General features: G+C 47.0%; 2 protein-coding genes across 10 annotated transcripts in view; one reads left to right on the top strand and one right to left on the bottom strand.

The window, feature by feature from the left end:
- The window catches only part of LOC135896036 (zinc finger protein OZF-like), a 92,612-nt gene extending 73,805 nt beyond the window's left edge, over positions 1–18,807 (bottom strand). For 5 of the 9 annotated variants that reach the window (XR_010562569.2, XR_010562568.1, XR_010562570.1 and 2 more), the window contains exons 1-2: positions 18,677–18,807; positions 18,088–18,191 (exon numbers count right to left, since the gene is read on the bottom strand). The gene's annotated coding sequence lies outside the window, so the exon portion shown is untranslated. The other 4 variants (XM_065424363.1, XM_065424366.1, XR_010562571.2 and 1 more) reach the window with 3 other exon arrangements.
- A 1,662-nt stretch (positions 18,808–20,469) lies between these two features.
- Positions 20,470–25,547, top strand: LOC139049249 (uncharacterized). Its single transcript, XM_070524620.1, has 2 exons — positions 20,470–20,513; positions 24,494–25,547. The coding sequence occupies exons 1-2, from the start codon at positions 20,470–20,472 to the stop codon at positions 25,545–25,547; spliced, it is 1,098 nt and encodes a 365-aa protein (XP_070380721.1).
- The last annotated feature ends 1,230 nt before the right edge of the window (positions 25,548–26,777 follow it).

The raw sequence follows: 26,777 nt of genomic DNA, 5'->3' as shown, positions 1-26,777 counted from the left end.
GAACGCACACATCAGCAATATCATATCATCCGCGAACAGATCCCTCGGTTTTTTAAAGCGTCATTTGCGTCACGCACCATCAGACATAAAACTTCTCGCGTACAAATCACTCATCAGGTCGAAACTAGAATATGCAGCACCCATCTGGAGCCCGCATCAAGCATACTTAAGAAACGAACTAGAATCTGTACAAAATCGCGCCACCAGGTTCATCCATTCTTCATATTCATACGACATAAGCATATCATCCCTAAAACGTAAAACTAATCTTGCTAATCTTTCTGTGCGTCGCCGCATCGCCAGTCTTTCTTTGTTCCACAAATTATTTCACAGTCCGCTCAATCAAGCACCGTATATCATCCCACCGGCGCGCATATCCCCCTGTACGTCCCATCCTTACTCAATCGCACGCGCACGTGCTCGCACCACTACTTTTGCTGCCTCATTTTTTCTTCGCACAGCAGTGGACTGGAATGGCCTTCCCCGGAACATTGCAGCCATCACGTGTTCATCAACTTTTGCGGACAACATAACTACACTTGTTTCTCATGAAGATCACTCTCTGTAACCTTGATTTGTAAACCCACCCCTTATGTAATACCCCCTAACCAGGGTCTTTAAGGTAATAAAGTGATGTGATGTGAGGCTCAAGGTCATGAACATTGCATATACAGGGTGGCCAGTTTCTCTAGAACCATCTGCCTACCAACCGTCAACAAATCTGTTGTTACCTGATCCTCCCCAGCTGACTTCCCCCTTTGCATAGCTCCCATGGCTTTCTTTACTTCTGCTTTACTGCTCATGGTATGGTAGAATTTATTTAGTTTGATTACTTCCATGAAAAATCAGATAGTTAAACACTCGAGAAAAGAAAGCATCAGTAAAGATAAAAGGCCACGGTGTAATTTTGATCATAACTTGCTTTCCATAGTTTGCATGATTTGTTGGAAGTTTTTTTATCATTGGTCAGAATTGGCGATTTATTCTAATCACGCTGCATTGTATTAGGCAAAGGTATGTCCCATTACTACTAACATTAGCATGTTACTACTCACATGCATTTGCTGCAAAATGTTGGAACACATTATCGCATCCCATATGTATTCTCATCTTGAATGTAATAACTTTTTTTACCCGAAACAGCATGGTTTCCGAAAAGGATTTTCTTGCAAAACCCAACTACTAGAATTCACATAAGACTTACACTTTGATATGAACAGTAATAAACAAATTGACTGCATCTTTTTGGATTTCTCGAAAGCATTCGATTGTGTAGCCGATAGTCACCTGATATCAAAGCTCTACTAATTACTCTACTACTAACTCTCTCTACTAATTAAACTCTACTCACTAACCCTATCATGGATTCGTAATTTTCTTACTAATCGCGAACAGTTCACTGTTGTTGCTAACTTTTCCTCTGGCCTCTCTGACGTCACCTCTGGTGTACCTCAAGGCAGTGTACTTGGGCCTCTTCTCTTATTAATTTACATTAACGACTTACCTAACAATTTATCATCTTCTGTACGATTATTTGCTGACAACTGCATTGTATACCGTTCGATTAACTGTCCGTCTGACCCCACGGCACTCCAAAATGATCTTGCACATATCAGTGATTGGTGTGCTACGTGGCTCATGTCCGTAAACGTGTCGAAGTGCAAAGTAGTTTCCTTTTCTCGAAAAACTGTTAACTCTCACTTTTCTTATCATCTGGATTATAACATAGTTGACCACATCACAGAATATAAGCACTTAGAAGTGCTCCTCACACACAATCTTTCATCACCTCCATTTCATATTTCAGCTAACGCCTCCAGATCATTAGGATTTCTGTGCCGCAACTTAAGAAGTGCGCCTTCAAGGTGTCTACCAAGTTGACATTTCCAAATTCCGAGTTTTCCAGGTTTTCCCTGAGCACCTTTGCGAAATTCCCTGAATGAGTCAGATCTTTGTTTTATGTCAAGAAAGGCTGACACCACATTGCCCAATGCTGTCACTCTCTAGTAAGCATGCTGAAACAAAAAAATGACTTAATCCAGTTTGAATAGTAAGGAGTAATATATATTTTATTTAAAAAGAAAACAGAAGGAAGGTGTTAGTAAAATGCACAGCGAAAGAAATGGTAAAGCCCATTCCAAATTGAGTCGAACATTTTCAAATACGAATGAAAAGGAGATGCATACATAAGTAAATATTTTTCTAATATCAGCTATTTCTGTCACCTGATAGCAAGCTCATCTGTATGAGGTCCTGAACTTTGTCACAACTAAGGTTCTCTCTCAGCAGCTGGGAAGTCAACCTCAACTGTCCTGACATACTCTCAGCCCGTACACAACATCTCAGTGTTGGGTTTCACTGCGTAAACAATTTATTTTGGTTTGGATGAGGGACACCTGTGTCTTAGCATCAGTCATCACTTAGTTTTTTTAGCTCAAGCTCCTTCAAAAAGGTGGCGGCACCCTTCCTTTCCCGTTAATTCCTCAGTGCGTCGGTCCTTTCTGTTCTCATCCTCCTTCTACCACGCTTTCACCACATGGATCATCTGAAGCATCCTCTTGGTCAGTTGTACAGTCAACATTTGATTTCTTGGACTTCCGAGGGGCCGCAAAAAAAAAATGAAAAAAACGGGCAGTCTGAAAAAAATTAATGCATGTCTTTAACTGCCTTTAAGGGCTAAAAGTACCACAGGCACGTCTCAAAAAGCTCTGAAGGCCTGCCAGTACGCTTTTTAGGCATATCAGGGCTTGTACTGTGACAGAAGACGACGTGCACGCATGTGTAATTAAGTAATGTATACTGTGTCCCGCGACAATTGCCCCCTTCCCACGCTTGTTATGCTTCACCGCCTAACACTAGTGTACGGAGGCGAAGCTAACTTTCGCAGACTGGCATTACGCAACGCGCTGTGCTCTGCGAGCTTCAAAGCCAATCGCTAGGATTACAAAGGCGGAGTCGGTGCCATTGGTGATAGCGGTGGATTCTTTCAATGAAAAACACGGCACCGCACGGCAAGAAGCTTAATAGCGAACATAGAAGCAGCTAGGCCTGACGTTGCCGCGGCGGTGGTTACGGATTTGCGGATTTGCCTGCGAGAGTGCCGGTTCGAGGCGGCGAGATAATCAAAATAGCGGCGGTGGCGGCTTTGATTAATGCCATTTCAGACCTGCAGTCGGGGCAATATACATTGACTATATGGAGTACGTGGTGGCAGTAGCGTAGCTAGGTCGTCTGGCACCCGGGGCCCTTAGCTTTTCTGTCACCCCCCCCCCCCCGGGGTGTAGTCGAGGGAGACGGGGATATCGACAATTTTCGGGTGTCTTCAGACGTATATGACACCCCCCCCTCCCCCTGCTGGCCCCGTGCACCCGGGGCCCACGGCCCCCCCCCCCCCCTGTTGCTACGCCAGTGCGTGGTGGTGCCGCAAAACCGTGCAAATTATCGGGCATGTCGGAAAAATCGGGCGTCTAGAAAATCGGTCGTTAACTACTCTGGCAATACATCGTGCCGATGACACGGCGTCAATGACGATTCGTTACGATTCCTCTGTTACTGGGGCCAGCATTAACACGACTTTCGTTCCCTTTCAATAAAGTTACAGCTAATTTTTTCTGATAGAAGCACAAATTCCCTGAGTTTTCCCTGAGTTTTTCCAGACTGTTCAAATTCCCTGAGAATTCCCAGTTGGTAGACACCCTGGCCTTTACCACTACGAAAACTAGCTTATGTAACTATTGTACGGCCACAAATTGAGTACGCCTCTTGTATATGGTCTCCTCATCAAAATTACCTCATCGAACTCCTGGAGAGCATCCAGAATAGAGGGAGCCATTTCATTTCTAAATATTATAGTAACCAGTCAAGTGTAACCCAAATAAAAATCTACCTTTCATTGCAACCACTAACTACTCGCCGTGATATTTCCCTTCTATTATTATTTCATAAATTTGTTCACATAGTTGGCCTAACCTTATCAAACCTGAAAAAAGCATCCTCGACGTCACAACGACTGAACAATCAGTTCAGCTACATCCAAATTCATGGCAACACACACACTTTTAATTTTTCAGCTTTGCCCCGTGCGGTCCGCTTATGGAACGCACTACCACATAGCGTTGCATGCCAATCTAAATCCACTGCATTTCGCTTTCTGCTAACCGATCAATATGCCGTTTCAACTGTCTAAATACGTCATGTCTTTCGTAATTTTCTTGCATTTTTTCTACAATGTTAAAGAATTTCAGTGTTCCCAATTTTTTCACAATACTCACTACTGTATAACATGCAAAAACGCTTACAATGTTATTATGCTGTTATGTTGTTGTTTACCATTTATTGTTATTGCTCTACATATTGTATTTGCTAATGTACTCCTTTCGTTGGGCTGATGTTTATTTCTTTCCTGATTCCATACTAATATGTTACCGTATTTCCCCCCTTACACTATGCCTTCTCGAAGCCTGTAAGGTACATGTAAATAAATAAATAAATATGGCCTCCTGTTCGGGTAGAGCGTAGCTTTACAGTAGCACAATTTAAAGGTGAACTAGAAAAAAAGCGGAATAAATCAGGCCTTCTGAGCCAATTTAGGAAAGTGATAAGGCTTGTAGATGGTTTTCCCTTTTGTTTGTTTTGCAACTTGGCATCCTGTCAGGATCATGTAGCTATATTGTGCTAAGTGTTACGGATATCAATTAATCAAAGCCAGTTCTCCCTTTGCCTTCCTGATCTGTGGAAGCTCTAATTCATGATTACTTAGCTTCATTACATGAACTCTGTGTCTATTTGCACGGAGACATAGTTGAAAGAGTCCTGGTGCTTGTCCAGATTAATGTGAACCTTGTGTTTCAGGGTTTCCCTTCAAATAGGGGGTTATCAGATTATTTCAACTTGTACAGTTTGGCGGTGAGTAGCCTGCATGTGGCGCTTGCGGCATTGTGCAGGGCTGACAAAGGTCGCTCCTTGGAGCTTGTCATCTTGCATCTATACAGTCAAGTCAGAGCTTACCTATTAAGATGCTTTTGGCCAGAAGATCTTCATTCTCGGAACCTGCATCCCAATGGCTTGGAGATGCAAGCATCAAGCCAGCCGAGCTGCATCGAGCAACTCAACGTCCTGATGCGCCGTCTGGTGGCAGGGGTGTTGTGCCTGACAATCCCTCAGAAAAAAGATGCTTCATCGGCAGACACGTGGCTATCATTGGCGCTGATCACATCTAATCGTTCACTCAAGGAAGCTCAATCAGCGTCGCTTGAGTCATAGAACAGGCAGTCACGCTCCAGATCTTCAGCTTTTCAAGCACCCAGAAATGACAGCTCATTTCAAGATAACAATGTCACCCTCTTCTGAGCGTCACAAAGAGACCACTGATTGATGACAGGGTCATTGTCGAGAACTCACAGGGAAAGGCGTGATCCTTCTGCACCTACCTTAGTCCATACCGATGCCAGCAGCCACGAAATCAGTGCAGTACTGGCACAACGCCAGCACAGCAACGACCATGTTACCGCTTATGCCAGCAGACACCTCCCAACCTTCAAACATAACCATTCCATTATGGAGCTCGACTGTCTGGCACTAGTTTGTGCGGTTGCAAAGCTACGCCTATAATTATATGGTCGACCCTTGTCAGTCATCACACACCAGCACGGACATTGCTGGTTGTGCTCACAGAAAGATCCTACAGGTCGACTTCCTCACTGGGCGCGACGCTGACAAGGATATTCGTACTCTGTCATTTACAAATCTGGCTGTCTCCACAAGAACACTGATTGCCTGTCTCGTTACCCGGTCAACGAGCCTGACAACACTGTCTGTAGCACCGCCAATGGCATTTTCTCTGTGTCTGCCTTCCCTAACAACGCCGATGAGCAGTACTGAGACCTATCACTTTGAGCACTCATTGAGCATCCGCACTCTTCACCTAACAATGCCTCTCTTTGCCGATATGTCCTCCAGGTTGGCATTCTCCAACAAAGGAACTTCTCTTATGGCGGGTCTGATTATCTTCTTGTCATGCCCAAACTTCTACAACGCACTCTGCTTTTTGAGTTCTATGATGAATCTACTGCAGGGCACCTTGGGGTATCTCTCAGGTACAACCCCATCCGCCGCCGCTTTTATTGGTCCGGTCTCACTCGCTCCATCTGATAACACGTTGCTGCCTGCGATTTCTGCCAGCACCAGAAAGAGCCTCAGGCACTACGTGCTGATCACCATCCCTGCAGAACAATTCTTCCATGCTGGATTAGAGCTCCTCAGCCCTTTTACCACGTCATCCACTAGAAACATATGGGTAACCATTGAAACTGATTACGCCACCTGTTACGGGTGGCGCCAATCGCAAGGGCTCTCCTGACCAGTTGGGCCACTGACATTGCACTTTTTCTTGCATAACATTATCTTGCTCCACAGCGCCTGCAACAGATTTTTACTGATAGTGGTCATAACTTTATGTCGAAAGCTATCACCAACATTGTGCGTTCCTGCTCCACACAACACAAGCTGACCCCCTCTCACCATCCTCAAACCAACAGACTGACGGAGTGGTTGAACCGTACTCTCACAGATGTGCTGTCCATGTACGTCTTGAAGGACTGCTGTGCTTCGGACGTTGCCCTTTCTTACATTACAGTTGCCTATAATTCTTCTCGGCATGACGCTGCCACAATTTCTCTATTGTACGGTCGCAAACCAACGTTGCCCCTGGATACTGCATTTCTTTCTGCAACCTCCTCGACATGCGAGTATATGGAGTGCCATCACCCTGGCCAACCAAGCTTGCCAACTTGCCCGTGCTTGAGTGACAGCATCGCAAACCACCAGCATCTGTACAATGGCTGCCACTGTGACGCACAGATTTTCCTTGGTGTGCACATGTTCCTGTGGTCACCCTCTTGTCATGCTGGACTTTCAGAGAAGCTCCTTTCCTGATTTAGACAAGGTCCTGCCGCATGATCCACCAGGTGACGCCAGTGATCTACGAAATTGCTCCCATCAGCTCAATGTCACCCTCTACTAGGTCATCCAGTGATGTTGTGCTAGTCAGTAGGCTCAAGGCCTACTACAGTGCTTCCGAGCCAAGCCTTTAGTTGAACCAGGTTGGCACTTTTACCAACGAGAGTAGTGCTAAGGTAGTACTATGATAGTACTGTGGTGGTAGTAGGGTAGTAGTTGCGATGCAGAGGAGGCCAGTGGTGTGAAGACGATGATTAAAGGCTAGCTCGGGCTGTTGCCTTTAGGTGAAGTGCAGCGTATTCATTTTGTAAATATACTTGCATATAGCTTCTCGTCTGCACCTTCCTCTGTAACAATATCATTCATTGCGATCTCATACTTCGAGTCTTCCAAATTTGCAGCTTCGTCTCAAGCAACACAGTGTTGTGCTCTGTCAGCCCTATCTTTTACAAACTGGGCAGTCTGCTGCTTTGGGCTGCTTCTACGGCAAATTTCCCACATTCTTTCCGCGCTCAAAGAGAGAGAGAGAAATGGCAGAAAGGGGGGTGCCAAAGCACAGCTTCACTTTCACTTTTAGCCCTTTTTCTTTCACTCTCTCGTTCTCTCTCCAGATCTATATGAAGTGCCATTGCGAGTGATGCAGATGCAATGCAGCTGGCGCCTCTTGCGCCAAGCTGCGATGCTCTCCGTGGCTTTGCGAGATGCACTGCGTGGAAATGGTGGCGGATTCGAAGTCTAATAAGGCAACCTTTCCACCCTGTCTTAACACTGTTCATTTAAAAGTAACTTAGCAATGCAAGTGTCAACACAGTCTGAAAACGCCATCCAGAAGACATAACTGATGGTTGTGTCTAACATGCTATGATAACATGTCGTTATATATGGGTGCTTAAAGCTAAGCTTTCCTTGCATGTCCCTTCGTATTTTTTTACTGGTGCTACTGACTTACAAGCCACTTCGAGCAGTGGCTGAAAGTGTGCGTGTACATGGCAGGAGCGAGGTAGAGAGGAAAGGTGATGCAAGAGGCTCGTTTCAACTTTTACATTGTGCTGCATTTGCACAGCGCCCTCTGGGTCATCACCAGATAAGCCTCTTGGCAGCTGTAGTTATCCGTGAGCCCCCAAAAATCATTGCAGAAACTGCAGCGGTTTTTACTCTTCTATTAACGCGCTAGTCCCAAGGGGAGATAGACATAATGCAGAGGATGGGTAGAACCTACGCAGTCGGAAAACGAGTGAATAACAGCCTTGCCCCTCTTCACTCCAAGTTTCCATACAGAGGGGGGAGAGGAAGGTGGGAGAGGGAAAAAGTGACAGAAGAAAAACAAAAACGACAGCACTTGCTCGCAAACTAAAGGTACAATACTTTAAATTTCTGCTATTTCTGAAATATAAACACCACGCATATTTGCCAAGTGGACAAATGGTGCGGGGTGCGTACACGCCAAGCTTTATTACGTCAACATAGGGTCTAGGTGACAAAACAGAAGCAGCAGCATGTGAAATCAATCCTTCTGTGCTTGTGGTGGTAGCTTTGCGGCTATGGTCAAGGTTGCAGGTTCAATCTCAGGACTGCAGCAGCTGCATTTCTTCCAGAGTGAAATGCAAAAACGCTTCTGCATTTAGATATAAGTGCACGTTAAAGTGACCCTGAAACAATTTTCACGATTTTGTAGAAATGTGCTGAGTTGTTAGAGTTGGCACTTGTGATAATTGGGTGACAAAAAGTGTGTAATTTACTATAAGGTTTTAAATATGTACAACACTCGACACTTTGCCATAAGCTTTTGTGTTGTAGCTCATTCTGAGCGTGATTGTACTTCACTACTAATTGCAGCACGCCACCCCTCTTGAGTTTTCAGCCTCCCCTGATCAAGTGACTTGATGTCACCACATGGTGCCACTAGGGCGAGTCGTCGGATTCACTGCTCAGTGCGCATTATCGATACTTTTCCCAACTTTATGGTGAACAAATGTGGTTTCTAATAGTTGAAATGTAAGTTAATTTGTTTCTACGAAAAAGAAAGATCCAGAAAGAGAATGCACAAGGACAATTCATCGCTACACTTAAGCACATCCGGCATACAATAAATGTTGTCTGCTTGTGTTACATGCTCCATTATGACGTGAGCTGCGGGGTCAGTGTTGCTTTGAATCTGTACTTTCGCGAGCAATACAGTTCACCCTTGCATTGTGGGCTGCAAACGTAGCGATTGGCAACATGTCAAGAAGCAATATCATGCTCCTCGGCAAGGCAAACATGTGAGCGAAGTGACTGCAGCGCTCGTCGGTATCCAGTCTGCACCAGCATCTGTGCATTTGCGGCCATCATGTCACACTGAGGGATTACCATATATCACAACAGTGTCTCACATGTGCGACATTTCAAGTAAACCCAAACACAAGCAGACTAGGCGCGGGCATTTTATTGGACGAGTGGAAGTGCAAATGTGAACGCCCTGCATGGTGCAGCCACTTGGTAGCAGAGTGCTCAACCACAGAACAAATATAGCAGTAACCAAGTGCATTGCATTGTCTTGCCGGTGTAAATTTTTGGTAGGAACGTAGTCATCAGGGACGTAGCCAGGAATGCCCCGTTCACATTGAGACATTCGGCGTCTGGAGCGGTGCCCAGTTCGGCGGAACCCAGTTCGGCGGCGGCGAGATCCGCCGGAATAGCCCCTTCCGCGCCGATCGCTCGCGTACCGATTTTTGCGGCAGCTGCCGCCGGATTGCCTCGCCGCCGCATGGCGCTAACCAATCGGGGAGCGCGAAACAGTACTTCCAAAGATGGCGGCCGAGCCTCACGTCATGTCGCAGTCGTCGCAGTCATCAAAGTCCGCCGCGACATCCACATCCGAAATGCTGATCGAACTGGTGCGCAACCACCCAGTCCTCTACGATAAGCGCCACTTGAAACACAAAGACAACGTGCAGAAGGACGACTTGTGGCACAACATCGGTCGCGATATTGGTGGGCGAACCCACCAACGCCGCTGCCGCCGTCTCTACGGCGAATGCTTCTGCGCGTCATGCATCGCCAGAAAGATGCTTGCCAACAGGCCGAGCAGTACTGCCTCTTCTTGCTCGGGGTTCATCATTGTCTTTCCAAGCAATGGTGGAGACGCGCAACATAAACACACGAACTCGACGCGAGCGGAGACAACTGCTGCGTAATTTCGAGCCGCGCGAACATCCGGGACATCCCGCGCTTGATTGGAGGTTAGCATTTTATGGGGCAGATGGCGCTGTATGTCTTTCCGGCGGCGCGGTCCGCAAGCAGTGTGAACTACGCGATTTTCGGCGGCAGGAGCATTCCATTCGCTGTAGACGCCGGATTCCTCAGTGTGAACGTACCAGAAGGGGGGCGGGGCTTATGGGGCTTCAGCCCCCCCCCCCCCCCCCCGAAAGTTTTTTCGCGCTGTCCATGCACCGCCGACCAAAGAAACCCCCAGCGCCGAACATCATTACGGATTTTATTTAGAACGCCTTTTCACGCTCGAAAAGCCATTTCACCGCAAAAATTGCGAACTCGGGCTGGACTTCGCGGATATGCCCATGCACCGGGAGTCAAATAACGCAAGCAACCCCATCCAAGCAAAAAAGTTTCAAGGACGTTTTGATGCCGAACGAGCTCGCCGCGGTATCGCGCGGAGGCCACAGAATCTCCACTCTATCATGGAATCTACGGAGCGTGTGGATGTAAATTCCGAAACTCTATGGGAATAATATTCTCATGAACTTTTCATGTGAAAGGTGCATTGACATTTCCAGACGTGTGCTTTAGATTTTCGATTGTGGAACTTTGTAAGCTTAATGCTCCCGTAAATATATGACACCAAAGGTTGCTTAACTTTTCCAAAGTCGTACATCGGGCCATACTACGAGACAAGCCAAATCAACACACTATCAAATAAGTTGACAAAGCCAGCAGTGAGGCCCGATGAGATAAAGCATTGTGGTGGTTCATTCGTGCCGTCATGTCATATAAAAAATATCAACATATTTTTTCACCTGCGCCAAAGCATCCATTGAAGACTTTAAAGCCAGAAAGGTAACTACATCCTTATTTATTTTTTCTACTCTGACTTTTAATCGCGAAGACACATTGATCCTCTTCAACTTTTTTTGTTCTCGCTCCCCTACCCGCGGGCTGCCAGAGCCAGCCATAGCGCATGCGTTTTTCTCGTGTCGCCCCGACCACCGCCCGGTGCACTTTGGTGCGCGTTCGATTTTCTCTGGACGAGTGCATTTTCGCCTGGCAGAGTTTTGGATGCTTTCTAGCTAGCAGACGAGAAAAAGAAACAATAGTCGCTAGCCGCCATCACTGTGGGGACTCGACGGATTGCACCACGTTTGCTTGAGCGCAACCTCTCCAGAAAGTCTTGTCTCGCCAGTGTAGGATACCGAGCAGTATGCGCATGGTTCTTGGTGGACCAAGCGTCTTGTGTTTTCTTCTATATTCCTGTAATAGTCACATTAGTTGTCCAAAGTAGGCATTCGATTGTGACCAACATACTTTCCTTTGCGTTTTCATTACGGTGCCCCTGCCCCACAAAAGGAAAAAAGAAAACGATGCGGCGCCGCAAATTGTCGCATGATGAAAGTTCTATTTTGTTACTTCTTTTGAGGAAAGTAATGTGCCATGGCATGCTTCATATGCCGGATACTCTTATATTATTGGGATAGCAATTATATGGACACTTTAGGCACATTCCTGCCATCGCCCTCATGTTCCGCATAAAGTCCAAGGGCGATAACATCGTGACCGCGCGCCGCATACTGTATGTTGTTAGATATGGAGCTGGTTCCTGCGATTACTTCGAGTTCCCCAGACCACGTCGGATTGCAGCACAGCTAATTGAGGAATGCAGAAGCAGGAAAGCGCATTCCAGAGAAGCGGCCTAGCAAACAAGTTTAAGGCATCAAGTTCACGTGCCAACAAGTTCGTGCACCGCCGGGATTTGCAGGTGGGCATCCGACAATGAAGCAGGTGCAGCCCTCCCCTTCTCATTGTTCGAAATGCATTGCCAGTCTGTGATGCAAGACCGCAGCAAGCCGCCAGGTGTGACACCACGACACGGGCGCCTACCATTGGCTGAAAGTGGCGTCATCGGAGTGGACTCTCCCATTGGTCAAACATGACGTGACTTGCAGTGCTCGAAGGGTTTATAAGAAGCCTTCCAGAGAGACCTGAGCATTCTGGGACAGACCCTGATTCCCTGATTCACCTCTCTCGAACTTCTTGCCGCGGGCCGCAGCGTCCGAGTTGCTGCCGGCCCGTAATGACTGTACGAATGTTAACTGACGCTCACCGTCCTGTATAATATGTAAATAAATTCCTCCCAAGTGTGGGTTTCCATCCCGGAGTCCCGTACTCCAACCCCTACATCTGGTTGGCAGCGGTGGCCACCAGTTGATGCATTCGGAGGCGATCCTACCGCTGCCAACCAGATGTAGGGGTTGGAGTACGGGACTCCGGGATGGAAACCCACACTTGGGAGGAATTTATTTACATATTATACAGGACGGTGAGCGTCAGTTAACATTCGTACAGTCATTACGGGCCGGCAGCAACTCGGACGCTGCGGCCCGCGGCAAGAAGTTCGAGAGAGGTGAATCAGGGAATCAGGGTCTGTCCCAGAATGCTCAGGTCTCTCTGGAAGGCTTCTTATAAACCCTTCGAGCACTGCAAGTCACGTCATGTTTGACCAATGGGAGAGTCCACTCCGATGACGCCACTTTCAGCCAATGGTAGGCGCCCGTGTCGTGGTGTCACACCTGGCGGCTTGCTGCGGTCTTGCATCACAGACTGGCAATGCATTTCGAACAATGAGAAGGGGAGGGCTGCACCTGCTTCATTGTCGGATGCCCACCTGCAAATCCCGGCGGTGCACGAACTTGTTGGCACGTGAACTTGATGCCTTAAACTTGTTTGCTAGGCCGCTTCTCTGGAATGCGCTTTCCTGCTTCTGCATTCCTCAATTAGCTGTGCTGCAATCCGACGTGGTCTGGGGAACTCGAAGTAATCGCAGGAACCAGCTCCATATCTAACAATGTGCGAGTGAAAGCGTGTGGGGGGGGGGGGGAATGGGTGAGCCGACGATGGTGGCTCAGTCTTGTGTGCGCAAGGGAGAAAAGTGAGGAGCAAGCGCGCCGTCTTCCGTCGCGCGCGATACATCGAGGGAGGGATCTAGGATTCTGTGAATATGCGATTGCACAACATGTTTATTTACCTTGTTTGACCCATTATATGCTGTGACATTTTCTTAGATACTAGATTTATTGGAGACTTATACGTATGTTTAGATATCTTGTTGTGAGGTTTTGTGCATACGTGCAGTGAACTTTGTTTCCAGTGGCACTTTTTTGCCTTTTATCAAGCTGTATCTTCGCATTTGTATATTCCATTGTACCTCCACATTTCTAATGTACGAGGGCGAGTCAGATGAAAGTGAGCCTACTCACCCTGCGCAATTATGGTTCTGTTCATTATCTGCAAGGCCTGCGCGTAGCACACAGGCATCTCTCATTTGCAAAACTGCCACGCAGATGTGAGGATAAATGTTCTTTAATGCACTCAAACACTGGGTTGAACATGGTTGCGTGACATAATGGATTCTCCAGAAGTTGAGCAGCGTGGTGCTGTCAGGTTTTTCACAGCTGAAGGTGTTTCCCAAAAAGAAATTAGTCACCGTATGGTTGCCGTGTACGTTGAGCATTGCATTTCAATGGCCACTGTGAAGCGTTAGAACATACAGTTCAAAGAAGGACATGAAAGTTGCAAAGACGATCCCAGACCGGACCAAAGCCATCGTGCAATCAACCCTAACAAAATTGCAAAGGTTTTTGATGAGCTGATGACACAAGAACGGAGGATAAGCATCGATGAACCTGCAGGGCGTGTGAACATCAGTCACGGTTCAGTTCACCATCACCGTTCATGCCATAATTCATTAACATCTCGGTTATCGGCTCTTGTGTGCGCAATGGATTCCCAAGATGTTGAACCACCGCTAGAATACGTAGAAGTTCGGCGCTGCTTTTACTCATCTGATCCGTTATCACAATAAGGGTGACGATTTCATGGCTGCAGTTGTGATCAGAGACGAACCATCATGCCACTACTACGAGCCTGAAACACGATGTTTGCGCAAAGCTTACAATGGAAACATTCAAATTCATCACCCCCTAAGAAAGCAAAGGCCGTCATTTCCACCGGAAAGGTGTTGTTGGCTTTTACTTTTCAATCGTCAGGGGCCATTACTGATAGAATTTGCTAAGTCTTGAGATACTGTCAATTGTTTCCGATATTGAGAAACACCGGATCGGCTGCGTGTCGCAATCAAGAACAAACTACGTGAAAAATTGACGAATGGGGTCATCTTGTTCCACGGCCGTCCCCACATTGCTGATGTGGTTTATACAAAACTGGCAAAGTTTAAGCGGGAAAGCTGCTACATCAGCCGTACAGCTCAGACCTGTCGCCTTGCGACTTCCACATTTTGGGGCAATCGAAAAAACAGCTCAAGCGAACCAAATTCGTCTCGGACGATGGCGTGAAAGACAGTTGCAAAGTTTTGAAGCAACAACCCAAGGAGATTTATAAGACAGGAATTACGCGACTCGTTAGTCAATGCGACAAATGGCTAAATGCTCATGGAGGCTACTTTTACCCCATTTGTCATATATACGCATTCGCTTACTTTCATTTCACTCGCCCTCGTATATTCTGCAGAACTTCTGCTTTTTATACGTGCTCTCTGTTGCGACTATAATTTCGGTGAAATTACTCACGATACACGACCGATGACAGCGGCTCCTGCGTAATACATTGGAACAAATGACAGCGTCCTTGAGATTTTTCACTGGCCGTTGCATAGGCACATGAATGTAAACACGGTTCTTGAATGACAAAGTTTCATTAACACATTTGTCCTCAACTTCTTCATTTCATGGCCTTTACATTTTTCATATCAGCAGCATGCACTGCTTTGCTGGTTTCGAACTGATGTAGTTCTAAAGTTCCTGTGATATTTTCTTTACTTACTAAATAGAGAAAAAACATGGAAGCATTGACATAAGTTATGTTGGGCACAATTTTTGGCACATACAAGTATAATATTTTATGAAAAAATACAATATATACTTGTATTGACAGTGCGTAGCGTTCAAGAATTCGTTTGCAGCATCTTTGGCAATGGCAATGTAGTTATTATTCATGTATTTGATCCCTAGGCAAATTGTTTAAGAGGAAGCTTTAGCTCAGGCTCAACTCCGACGCGACCTATTCAGATACATGTAAAACGCAGAAACGCTTTTCTTAGACAGCTCCATGTGTCGCTTTTAATGAAATTTGTTGCATTTGAGAGAGTAAGTTAAATTCTAGTGTCTGTTGGGAGCAAAGTTTCGATTTAGGGTCCGGACGTTGTTTAAAATGGTTTGAAAATTTCAAAACATTGAAAAAAATAGAAGCAGGAACTTTACAAAAAATAGCTCTGCATGATGAACACATATCGCGGTTCTGTAAACCGCATCCATTACGCCATTCAAAGCAGACAAATTCGATATGTCTATTTGTATCTTATGTGAATTGGTTATGTTATGTACAACGGTTCTGCAAAATTTGTATTTCCATAATACTTCATTTTTTTAGACTAATGTGTAACATCAATTTTGTCTGCTGTAGATGTACTATCATGTGCAATTCACATAATTGTGATATCATTTTCATTGCTGATTTAGAGTTGTAAACTTCATTATTTCGTATTCTGAAAATTTTCGAATTTTGCCACTCATCAACAAAATATTGACGGCTTAAATCGAGATTCGAAACAAACAATCACTAGATTTTAAGTTGTTATTTTAAATGCAACAAATCTCATCAAATTTGGTGAAAAACGAACTCTCCTTCTACATGTATTTAGATGGGAGCATCCGACCTAATGTTTCCTCTTCCGCGGAGGCCGAGCTGCATTGTGAGCCCCCCCCCCCCCCCCCCAAACGAAATTTCTGGCTACGCCACTGTTAGTCATGAACATGTTTTTCTAAATGTTTAAAATTCTTTAGGCTTGGTTACAGCAATATTAGCTCTTCATTTCGCTGGTTAACCTCTGCACCACCAGTTGCTTGGACGATGTAGACCGATCAGGCCGCTCACATACGTCTAGGCTAAAACTCCTTCATTACAGCAATAGTAGTATCGGGAGGGGCTTTAGTTTATGGCCTCCACCGACCCATCAAAGCATCCAACTCACCCGTGGTTACCGGAATATTGGACACACTTGATACTGCTACAGAATGCTCACAACGTACACTGCTTCGATAGCTCGCGTTTGGAACCGACTGCCAGGCGGCTGGTAGAGAGGTTGTAGAGGCTTCGCACTCTGGCTCTAAGACAACCAGAAGTAGACAACACGACGTCCCATCATGAGGCAAAGCCAGTGGAGGTAGAGCTTAAGCCCGATCACTCGGCAAATGAGTTTAGGAGAAAATGCATGGCTATGGAGGAGGGTAACTTGTAATTGTCTGTAGCTCTCTTAATATGATATGTTTCACACAAATTGTGGTACGAATGTTTACTGTACCCTATTTGTCTACAAAACTTGTTTGAACCATTAAAAAAAAATTAAACTTTGTTTTTACAAGCCAACACTGCGATCTGATTACAAGGCACACTGTAGTGGGAGAACACCTGGGGTTCTTTAACATGCACCTAAACCATGGGAGTTTTCGAATTTTGATCCCATCAAAATGTAGCCAGGATTCAATCCCATGACGTCATGTGCAGCAGCCAAACACCATAGCCACTAAGCAACCACAGCGGGTCCTGAACTGTTTCAGCGACCCTTTAAAGAACACAAAGGTGTCAAAATACGTAGCCTGCCACTATGGCATGCTTCATAATCTGATTGCAGTGTTGACACATACAACCCCAGAATTACATTTATCTTTGACACATCTGGCCATGAGAGGGAATGACAACGCTTAACCCTCTTGTAAGTCATAAACAGTGACATACAACTCCTCAAGAAATGGGTTCCTGTAGTAACGAAGGTGTGACCAAACTTTATCAAAGGTGTGCAATGTTAGCAAGCAAGAGTGCAAGCCCTAAACCCTTGTTGGTAAGATTGCTGGCAAATTAGAGCATGAACTTGTGTGAAGAAAATGTGCAGGGACCATAGATGATGACTATCAATGTAAGCGAATAGCCTAAAGGAATGAAAGCGTGAACAAACAAAAGAACAAGAAAGAGCGAACGAATGATTTCCTTGCAGAGTCCAACCACCAAACATTACAGACCTCCAACTCAAAACGTAAATGATTGAAAAAGCCAAAGAAATTCACTTCAAAATATTTCGTCGCAGCCACACGTCCACGTCAGAATGAAATGCAGAGTACACCACACTGCTACACATGAAGCCCAGAGCAAGTGGCAAAGTTTCAATAATATGCCACCATACAAACGGTTGCCGATCACAACTCAGACAAACGCCGACACATCACAAACCTGCACGCTTGCAGAGCTATTTCTGATGCTGAAACAATTTAAGTGATTGTTTCGGCCGACTCGCATTTTATATGTACAAGACCTGATCTATACTAACACTCTTGCCATCGCTCACAGGCATCGCTTGTGGCGCAGCAACTGCATTGTACAGATAGACACAGTCTTATGACAATGAGTCAGACATTGAGGATGCAACTGGCAAGTGATAGTGCACCTGACACAAAAGACGTTGAAAAGCAACACTATTCCCACAAGGAAATTACTCACAGCTGCGGACATTCAGTCACAGTTAGCGGCTTATTTCGGTATGATTTATTGTCTCGGGACAGCTCTACACAAGTTTTCTGGATTCTTCTAACATTTCTTTTGTGATGGCATCAGGCACAGAATTATAACAGTTATGGCCTAGAGAATCTTAAATTCGCATTTAATGCATTTTGGTAACTTCCAACAGATGACTGGTAAGCCTTACTGGCCTAGATCTGAATATGCCTTGCCTCCTGTATAGCACAACAGTGATAGGGTGTCACACATCACTCAAACGACATTTAATTCAATCTTCCTTTACTGGAGCAGCTCAATAGAAGACTCAGTATGCCTTGAGCAAATGGATATACATACCAGATTCTGGACTGAGCCAACCAGCAGCAATCAGCACTTGCAGCTAATTGTTGTCAACGGTGCAGAGATGGGCTATATTTTGACGGGCACAAGATGAGCAGAAGCTGTAACGACAGCAGTAGCACAGTAAAACAAATTAGACAAATGACGGTACAACCATCCAGGGACATGTGCCTTGAGCACTTCACCACGTAACTGTCGCAAAGTGAAAAAAAAAAATGTGCTCTTCGCGCAACAAGGAAAAATGTTCCTTTAGCTGTAAACTCTCGAATGTGTAGCGTTCGTCCAGGTAGCTCGTAATAGATGTCCTAAAAACAGCAGACAAAAGTAAGGCAGACAGACTACCTGTGTAATATACCGTGTGTTATGACACCACTGATGCAAAGTTGCGCGCATGACACATCGCGAGACGTCTATTTAGAAGGCTCGGCACTAAAGCACTGGATGGAGCGAGACCGCTACAGCAAAACCTAAGTCCTCTTCACCCGCTCCTTTTCTTCTTTGTGTGTACAAGTGTGCCGCTACAACATGAACAAAGAAAGCAACGGACGTAGGTATTGAGCTGATTCGTGCACTCATCCATGTTTACCTTTGGAAGTGGCCGTAAGCGACAGCAGCAGGGAAGTTTGTGGAACTGCCCGCTCACCACGTGCGTAAACACGGCGTCACATCGGGTACCAGTGTAGGGGTAGTGGGTAGAGCGGGAGGCGAGGGCATGGGCGTCTTACGCTGGAGTTTGAGGTATACTAGCGGTGCCTGGTGGCGGCGCGGGAAACGACGTGTAGTTCGTACCAGCCCTGGCTATGGCGAAGCACGTTTCTAGGCCGAGTTTTGCGTCGATTCGCACTTTTTTCTGCCCTATTGCGAGTGTGAAAAGGCTCGTCACTTCTCACAGACCATGCCTACCACGCTGCGAGGTCGCTGCAGCCTATAGTTTAACGAAAACACCCTCTCCGTGTGCCGTGGGACGTAATGCTGGGAGCAGACGAAATCGGTGACGCCGATCCGGAGAGACCTAGCCAAGCCTCGAGAAGGCGTCACCGTCATTACTTCTGCGTCGTGGGCTGCCATGAACAAGAAGGCCTGAATCCCAACATCAGATTCTACCGTTTTCCTTCAAGGCCTCACGAAGTGGAGCGTCGGGCGCGCTGCATAGCTGCAGTTCGTCGCGCTGAGTAAGCGAAACTTCGCGCCATGCTGACTGCTTCGCCTGTCTTGAAACTTGCTTGATTATCTGCGTTCTAAATTTCGGTCTTTTGCACCTACAGTCCTCACAGCCCACCAACACAGCAGCAGGCATGGCTGGTAATTCACGATTCGAGACCCGGCCACAGCGACAATTAACAATTCGACCGATGCGAAGTGGTTAAGTGACCAGGTGTGTGCAAATGACCACAAATGGCCGGGCTGATTCGGTGACAATTCACTACCCCACTACGAGCAGCACAGGTTAGAGAGGTAAATGTGCTCATACTGACCTCAAGTCAGCATGTTGAGGCAGCGCAGCAAGGTAGTATTGATGACAGCAGATCGGTGTTCGAGCGCATTCATTAAAAGCTACGTCAAGCCATGGCAGCAGCGCACGAGCTCGCGCTGCAGCGCGATTCGCACGTACGTGCGAGCTCATATGCATTGCATCAGTTATTACCAGTTACTAAAAGGGACAGTTGGCCGCTACGACAACGCAGGCGTAACTACTTGTTCAGCGGCATGCAGTCAACAAATATTGCAGGAGGCCCGCCGTTTCGCGGCATGTCGAAAGACCACTGCCTTCGCGGCGCGTACGACCGTGTGCTCGAGCAGTTCCGTACACATGATGTCTGCTTATCACTGCTGTGGATTCATTTATATCAAGAATTTCCTAGCGTTTATGCGCCTGAATCTAGCAGCGTGCAAACCTAACCTGACGTTCAACTTCGTACGCGACTCGCTTCACTTGCGATTGACACCGCGCTAAAACTTCGCCGCTTAAAATTCTTGAACGGTATGCAGGTATTCGGCACTGCATAATTTATGGCCTTTAAACAGCGTGCCACCCCTGAAGAAATCTTCGGCACCCGATATTCGCTGCAGGCCGTGATACAACACAACCGAAAGCGGCGGGTCCGTACTGTAAACGTGCTTTCCGAAGCAGACGACCGAGCTTGGTACGACCCATTTTAGGACAGAGAGCGCTTTTTAGCACCTTTTTTCGCAGCGCCCCCTGGGCAAAGCAAGAGCCCCATAGAGTCATGTATAGGTCATAGAGTTACTACACTGTATAGGTGTTCTGTGACAGAGTTTTGAAATAAATTCCCTAGAGGGAGACGTGGCGCTAGTGTCTACGGGGGTTCTCCTGAGCGTTGCCTCAACCCACCGTGCCTCAACCCCAACCCAAACTCCATGGCAGCCACCATGCCTGTCGAGCACGACCTACTGTATAAACAGTAGGTCGTGCTGTCGAGAATAGCACCCCAGACATCACCCCAGCCCAGCTCGCGCGTCTCGTTTCCGCCTGTGATTGGTCGGTGCGCCTCGTGACGTCAACTCTAGTACCCATAGAGTTTCTAAAAATACCCTAGAGGGAAATGTGGCGCTAGTGTCTACGGGGGTTCTCATGAGCGTCGCCTCAACCTACATGGGAATGATGGGAAGTACAGGCTTCGGATTGACTTCGGTCTTTAGACTAGTAGCGTTTGCTTCTGGCACAGTAAACAACGCTATACTGAAATATTATCGCGTAAAATCTAATTCTATTTCTGCAGTATGTTACATAATGCACAACACGCTACATAAGCTTTGCATGACTTTGAGATGGAAGCATGGTTTACTATGGTTTGTCAGCAGGACACACCAGGGTATGCATACTTGTGGGATTCTGTTCCCAATTTAACGCCAAAGAATAATTATTTATTCATTTTTGCAACAGCAAAACAACTCTGCATGTACTTATATAAAAATACTCATCAAGTATTTCTGGAAATAAAAATGTTGTATTGTGACAAAGCGTTGCGCCCTTGAGAGGAATGCTACAAGTGTCGTCTGCTACGACACCTGCTCGCTGCAAACGCGAGACTTTCCTCGCAGACGACAGGCACTTGCGAACTCTCTCGCTCTTTCGAAAGGTTGCGTCAGCTGTCACGATTGCTGAACGTCTTCAAGTACTTTTAAGCACACCTGCTGCAGTGCTAGCTAGGACGCTAGTGGCCTCCTACGAGTATGCTTCATCATATTTTATATTGGCGTACCGCTTCCGAAGCGTTACAGCGTGGCTTTGCGGGTACCCATTGTGCGACACTAGACTACAGCTAGGAAGCAGCCATCTTTTCTACCACAAGTAAGTTTGTGTTCTCAAAGTCCTAAAACACGCATTTCGATGAGTACATAAACGAGCACATAACGAAGCCCTCTATAAAATTTGATTGTCAAGCCACTAGAAGTACAAGTGTATATGTCTTGTATCAGTAGTGCCTTCTTTGTCTTATTCTGAAGTTTCATAAAGAACGTAACGCTACAGTGTCAACCTAACACACTTAACCAACCAAGGTCCAAACGCTCAAAACATGTTCTTTCAACGTTTATGATGCCGCCGCTTTCTCGTCACGGCTTCGACGCCACACCGCGACACAAGGATCGTCCCAGTCGCTGTCCCAGCGCGCTATCGCCACTCCGAGCAACATAACAAAGGCAGAGAGCTTTGCGTTGCACTGTCCCACTGCAGGTTATAGCAATTGCGCTTGGAGCGAAACCAAAACTGCCAAAAAAATACTTGTAGACTAGTTCGCCAGTCAATAGAATGCCAATCCGAAGCCTGTACTTCCCATCATTTCCATGATGGTTGAACGATCGCAGCGCCAGATTTGCCTCTAGGTCTACTAATATGAAACTCTATGCTAGTACCCGACCGCGGCCGCTATACACATGAAGCGCGGTGCCAGGTAGTTTGGTCCAACGTTACTAGACTAGAATCAGTTTTAAAACTCGGCGCCGTTGCGCGGAACCGCCACCCGCCCGCGCCTTCGTGGCGCTGCAGTCGCGCCCGGCTTCACTTCCTCACTGGCCGGGTACGCGGGCGGGCCGGACTAAGCACGCGGTGCAGCGTTGGTGTATTCTGTGGTTCGTTGTTGGCGGCGAATTTCAGCAAGCATGTCATCCGTGGAACTGTAGCCTTCGCCGAGTTTCTTAAGAATATCAGCAGACGATGCCGACGTGCTGCGTACCTGGCTGCATAGGCCTCTATCGGAACGATATCAACAGTTCGGCGCACCAATTTTTCTGTGCTCCCAGCAATTCGACGCTTCGCTCGGCGTGAAACACAGCGATTCCTTGTGCCGACCGGGAAATCTTGTCTTGTCTTGTGGCCTTGAGAGTGGCGCGTACCCACTGTGGGGGATTGGCCAAGAAGCAGGCGGTTTTCCTATGGTTAGAAGTAGAGACAAACTAGATTTGTATAGTGGAGCGTGGGACGATAGTACTGTAAATTAGAAGTTTAATTAATTATTGTTAGGAATTCCAATAAAATAAGTAAACGTGAAGAAATGAAATAATATAAATTATGCATAATTTTAGAAATTCAGCAAAGTACTCTTTTTGTGTCTCTGATGAAATTGTAAACTGCCAGAAAAGCATCCCTGTGGCTGGATCCCAGTGAAGTTGCCCCAAAAGAAAGAATGGTTGGCGAGGTTAGCGAAAGGCAAAGTTTAGTAAATGAGTATTCTAATAGTTTTCTTTATCTTAGAAAGCGGCGGCACGAGAGAAAGTAATGTTCGATAGTTTCAGGCTCACACTCTGCGAAATCAACGGCACGCGCTCGTGCCACTGCTCCCGCGTTCGTCGTCGTCTTCCACACCTGGCTGCGTGACCGTTCATCTTTCCAGTGTAGAATTTCACTTCACTTCTGTCGTCGTAATGAGGAGACTGCGTTTACGGGGGTACGAGCCACTCATGGTCTTACGTAACGTAAATATTTAATTTTGAAGAAATTTAATTTCGAAGAATCACAAGCGGCAAATCGCAGGCGAAGGCTGCTAACCACGCCGCCTAGCAAACTCGAGACATCGAACGCAAGCGACAACTGCGGACTGCGGGCTTACCGCCAGTGACGTCGTTCTCTCCGTCGCAGCCGATTGTTTGTGTAACCTCATAACTGAGAAATAATTTAATGAACCCTCGGGATTAACCCAGTGATAAACACAGGGGCCGCACGTTTCAGCTTCGTTGATTAGGCATCTTCACGGAATGAAAAATCCGACTTCTTTCTTTTCTTTTTCTTCTTTTGTGGCTTGTGTCCACAAAGACCGACTTCATCTTTCTTTTTGTAGCGCTTCCTTGGCGTCGTAAGAAGCTTCGGTGGGGATGATCATCCTACAATCACGCACTTTGGCCAGATATTCAGGCTCGTGAGCCTAAACTGCGCGAAACGTTAAGACGACAGGAAGGAACACACGACATTTAGAAACGCAGCTTCTGCGCTTCGCTGTATGCGGTTCTTCATTTCGTGCAGTTTACCATTTTTTCAGTATTAACGAACTGGCGCGATAAATCTTATTGCCGTAGGTGGGTACCGCTTTCTCGTGCTATCACTAATTCGGACAAGGGAGAACGCCAGCGAGCGTGACGCACGCGCAAACTGCCCGTCCGCACGAGCTCAAGGCTGTGACGAGGCGTCTGCAGTGGAGCCCGATGGAACAGCATTGCCCTCTGGCGGCTGTCACAGAACTGGCGACAGCGGCTGTAAGCGCGCGGGCGGGGAGTTTTACAACTGAAGCTAGTCTAGTAACGTTGGTTTGGTCGGCCCCGTACGCTCTCAAGTTCAACAAATGGCCACAGAGGGCGAAAAATCAATCGAAAGCAGAAACGGAAAGCAACGGACGGTGCGGACGGCGGTACGGACGCTCCTGTGGTCGAGGCTTCAGTGACTTCGTTCGTAGCTAGGTACCTTTTTATCTTTATTAGCTAGTGTTTTGAAGTATTTTCTGTTGCATGGAGTAGGGCGCAAATTTTGAATTCTTGGTAAGAGTAGCAAACGCACCGGCTTTGTCTAAGTCTGGCGGCTCCCCCGTTGGGCCTAGTTGGTAGGAGGGACCCACGACCGGCTTTATTACTATTACTTTATTAAGCCGGTCGTGGAGGGACCTATAGGCTTCGTTAATTCTTTCAGCTAGCACCTCAGATTCTTGCATGGGGTAGGGAGTGATAATTCTTTATTTTAGTTTGGGATAGCGGTCGAGGTCGGCTTTGCTTGAGTGATTTGGCGAACTTCCTCGTTGGGCCTCGGGAACTAGGCCTAGCGATGAAATCGAAGAACGCGAAGGCCGCGGGGGACGGGGAGCAAGTGCAGTGCGACGAGTGCATGCCTGCGATGGTGCTTCCTCGATGAAACTAAGTTCCAGAATGTAGTAGACGCGGAGGGGTACCTCACGTGCAGGTCGTGCGAGGGCGTCAGGGAAGCCGTCCAAAAACTGGAAGGGAATTGGGCGGCTAAGTTCGACGAGCTTAAGGCAGAACTGAGGGAGGAACAGGAGAAGCAGGTAGCACTGCAGGCGAAAGTTGACAATTTTGTCAAGGTGGAGGCGGCCCAGGCCGCGCAGTTAGTAAGGACCGTGGCCGAGCTTGAGGCAGAAAAAGAAAGGAGCGCCGAACTGGAAAGGCGGCTCGACGCGCTGGAGACGCGAGCAGCGGAGAAGGTCGAGTCAGGTCAACAAAGTGTTGGCAAAAACTCGGTAAGTAGGGTAGACCCTACAGGCGAAGTGGGAGGCAGGGAGCCAAAGCAAGCCGTCGTCAGCTCGCCGCCGGTGAAACGGCGTAATTATAGTGAAGCTGCACAACGCGCCCCGAGTGAGGCGACGCTTCAGTCACAGGGGCGCCAGCGGGCACAAAGGGAGGGGCAGCAGGCACAGGCTGCAGTCGAACGGTTTGCACGTAGAAGGGTCCTGGTGATAGGGGACTCCAATGTGGGGAGGGCCGAACAGGGCGTGATGGCGAGAGTGAAGGTGGACGGGCGAGTACAGGTGGAGGTGCAAGCGGGCAAGGGTATGGCGGAAGCAATGACCAAGGCGCGGGAAGTAGTTGGGGTCAGCACGGAGAGCGACAGCTTGGTCATTATGCATTCTGGGCTCAATGACGTGCTTAAGGGGAGAAGCCAGGACCTTCAGAGGCACATTGAGACTGGGCTGAGAAAGCTTAGAGAGGCCTCCGGGAGGGTGCATGTGACCATATGCACTATCCCAGAGGTCCAGGGCCAGGCTTACCAGGTAGAAAGGAGGGTGGTTGAGGCCAATCGGGTCATTAGGAGCCTGAGCGGACGACTCGGGTACAGCGTGATGGAGGTAAACAGGGACACGTACGGAACCGGCTTCCGGTCTTTTGTGCAGGATGGTATTCACTACAGTGGTGCCACTGGCAAACGGATAGGGGGCAGGATGGGTCGCCAGGCAACAGCTTTTTTAGGGGGACCCAGAGCCCTGAAAGAAGCAGTGTAGGCGTGGACGATTCGAGGCAGGAGCCACAAACACGCGAACATCGTTACTGTAGGAGAGGTGACAGGAATAAGCGCAAGAGCCAAATTAAGTCAGACATAGGGTTCATTAACATGCAAGGTGGCAGAAATAGGCTAAAATTGGAGGAAATCGAAGAACAACTAAGGCAGGAGAACTTAATGGTTTATGGGTTTGTAGAGACACATCTTAGGGACATGGAACAACCGCCCTGTAACCCTGATTATGCATGGGAATACTGCAACAGAGTGCAGGGTAGCAGAAAGGGTGGGGGAATTGGAGCATTCATTCATAAAAATACAAATTGGCAAAGGGTCAAACAGGAATGCAAGGAGCATTTATGGCTAGAAGGAAAAGTAGCAAGGGCTAAAACACTTCTAGGTTTTGTATACCTTTGGACAGGATCAAATGCTAAAGAGGAAAACAAAAAAAATGTTGGACTGTATAGCAGCGGACATCAATGAGCTGGGAAAAGGATGTGAAGTAATTGTATTAGGAGACATGAATGCGCATATTGAAGATATGGATGGGCACACAGACTCCACAGGTAACATGCTGCTGGATATGTGTGAGAGGCTTAACTTAGTTGTCTGTAACTCTACTGAAAAGTGTGACGGGACCATAACATGGGAGGTAGGGGGTCGACACTCGACAATAGATTATGCGTTAATGTCACATAGGATGTACGATAGATTAGGAGCCATGATTATAGATGAACAGGGCTCCAGAAGTATAGGTAGCGACCACAAACGTATACCAAGTTGAGTTTTAAGAGTGAAACTAAAACACGAACGACGCGCGAGGAAACGCCAGATGTGATTTTTTACTCAGAAGACGAAGTGGAAATAGCGGCCAAACAAATTGAAGAGGAAATATCAGAGGGTGCTGAAACGGATTGGACTTACCCAAAGTTAATGAGACTATTTGAGCGTGAGCTAGGTAAGGCGCGAGTCAGGGAAACAAGGCAAGGGATACGAAAACTCAAGAGCTGGTGGGATGAAGAGGTTAAGAAGGCCATAAAAAAAACGTCAGGAAGCCTCCAGGGAACACAGGTATTCCAAAAGTAAGGGGGAACCTGAAGCAGAAGTAGAGAGGAAATGGGTAAACTACATAAAATGCAAAAGGGAAGCATCTTATTTGATCAACGAGAAAATCAAGACAAAAGGGTCCCAATGACTGTCAAAAATAAGCAATAAAAAAGATAAACAGGCAGCT

The sequence above is a fragment of the Dermacentor albipictus genome, chromosome 8, assembly GCF_038994185.2.
Source record: "Dermacentor albipictus isolate Rhodes 1998 colony chromosome 8, USDA_Dalb.pri_finalv2, whole genome shotgun sequence".
In the NCBI taxonomy this organism is placed as follows: domain Eukaryota; kingdom Metazoa; phylum Arthropoda; class Arachnida; order Ixodida; family Ixodidae; genus Dermacentor; species Dermacentor albipictus.
The sequence above is the reverse complement of the archived record's forward strand: the minus strand, read 5'-3'. Positions and strand labels throughout refer to the sequence as shown.

Coding starts and splice junctions, on each gene's coding strand:
- LOC139049249 (XM_070524620.1), top strand. CDS start 20,470: ATGGCAGCCACCATGCCTGTCGAGCACGACCTACTGTATAAACA. Junction 20,514..24,493: donor CACGACCTACTGTATAAACA/GTAGGTCGTGCT, acceptor CCTCACGTGCAG/GTCGTGCGAGGGCGTCAGGG.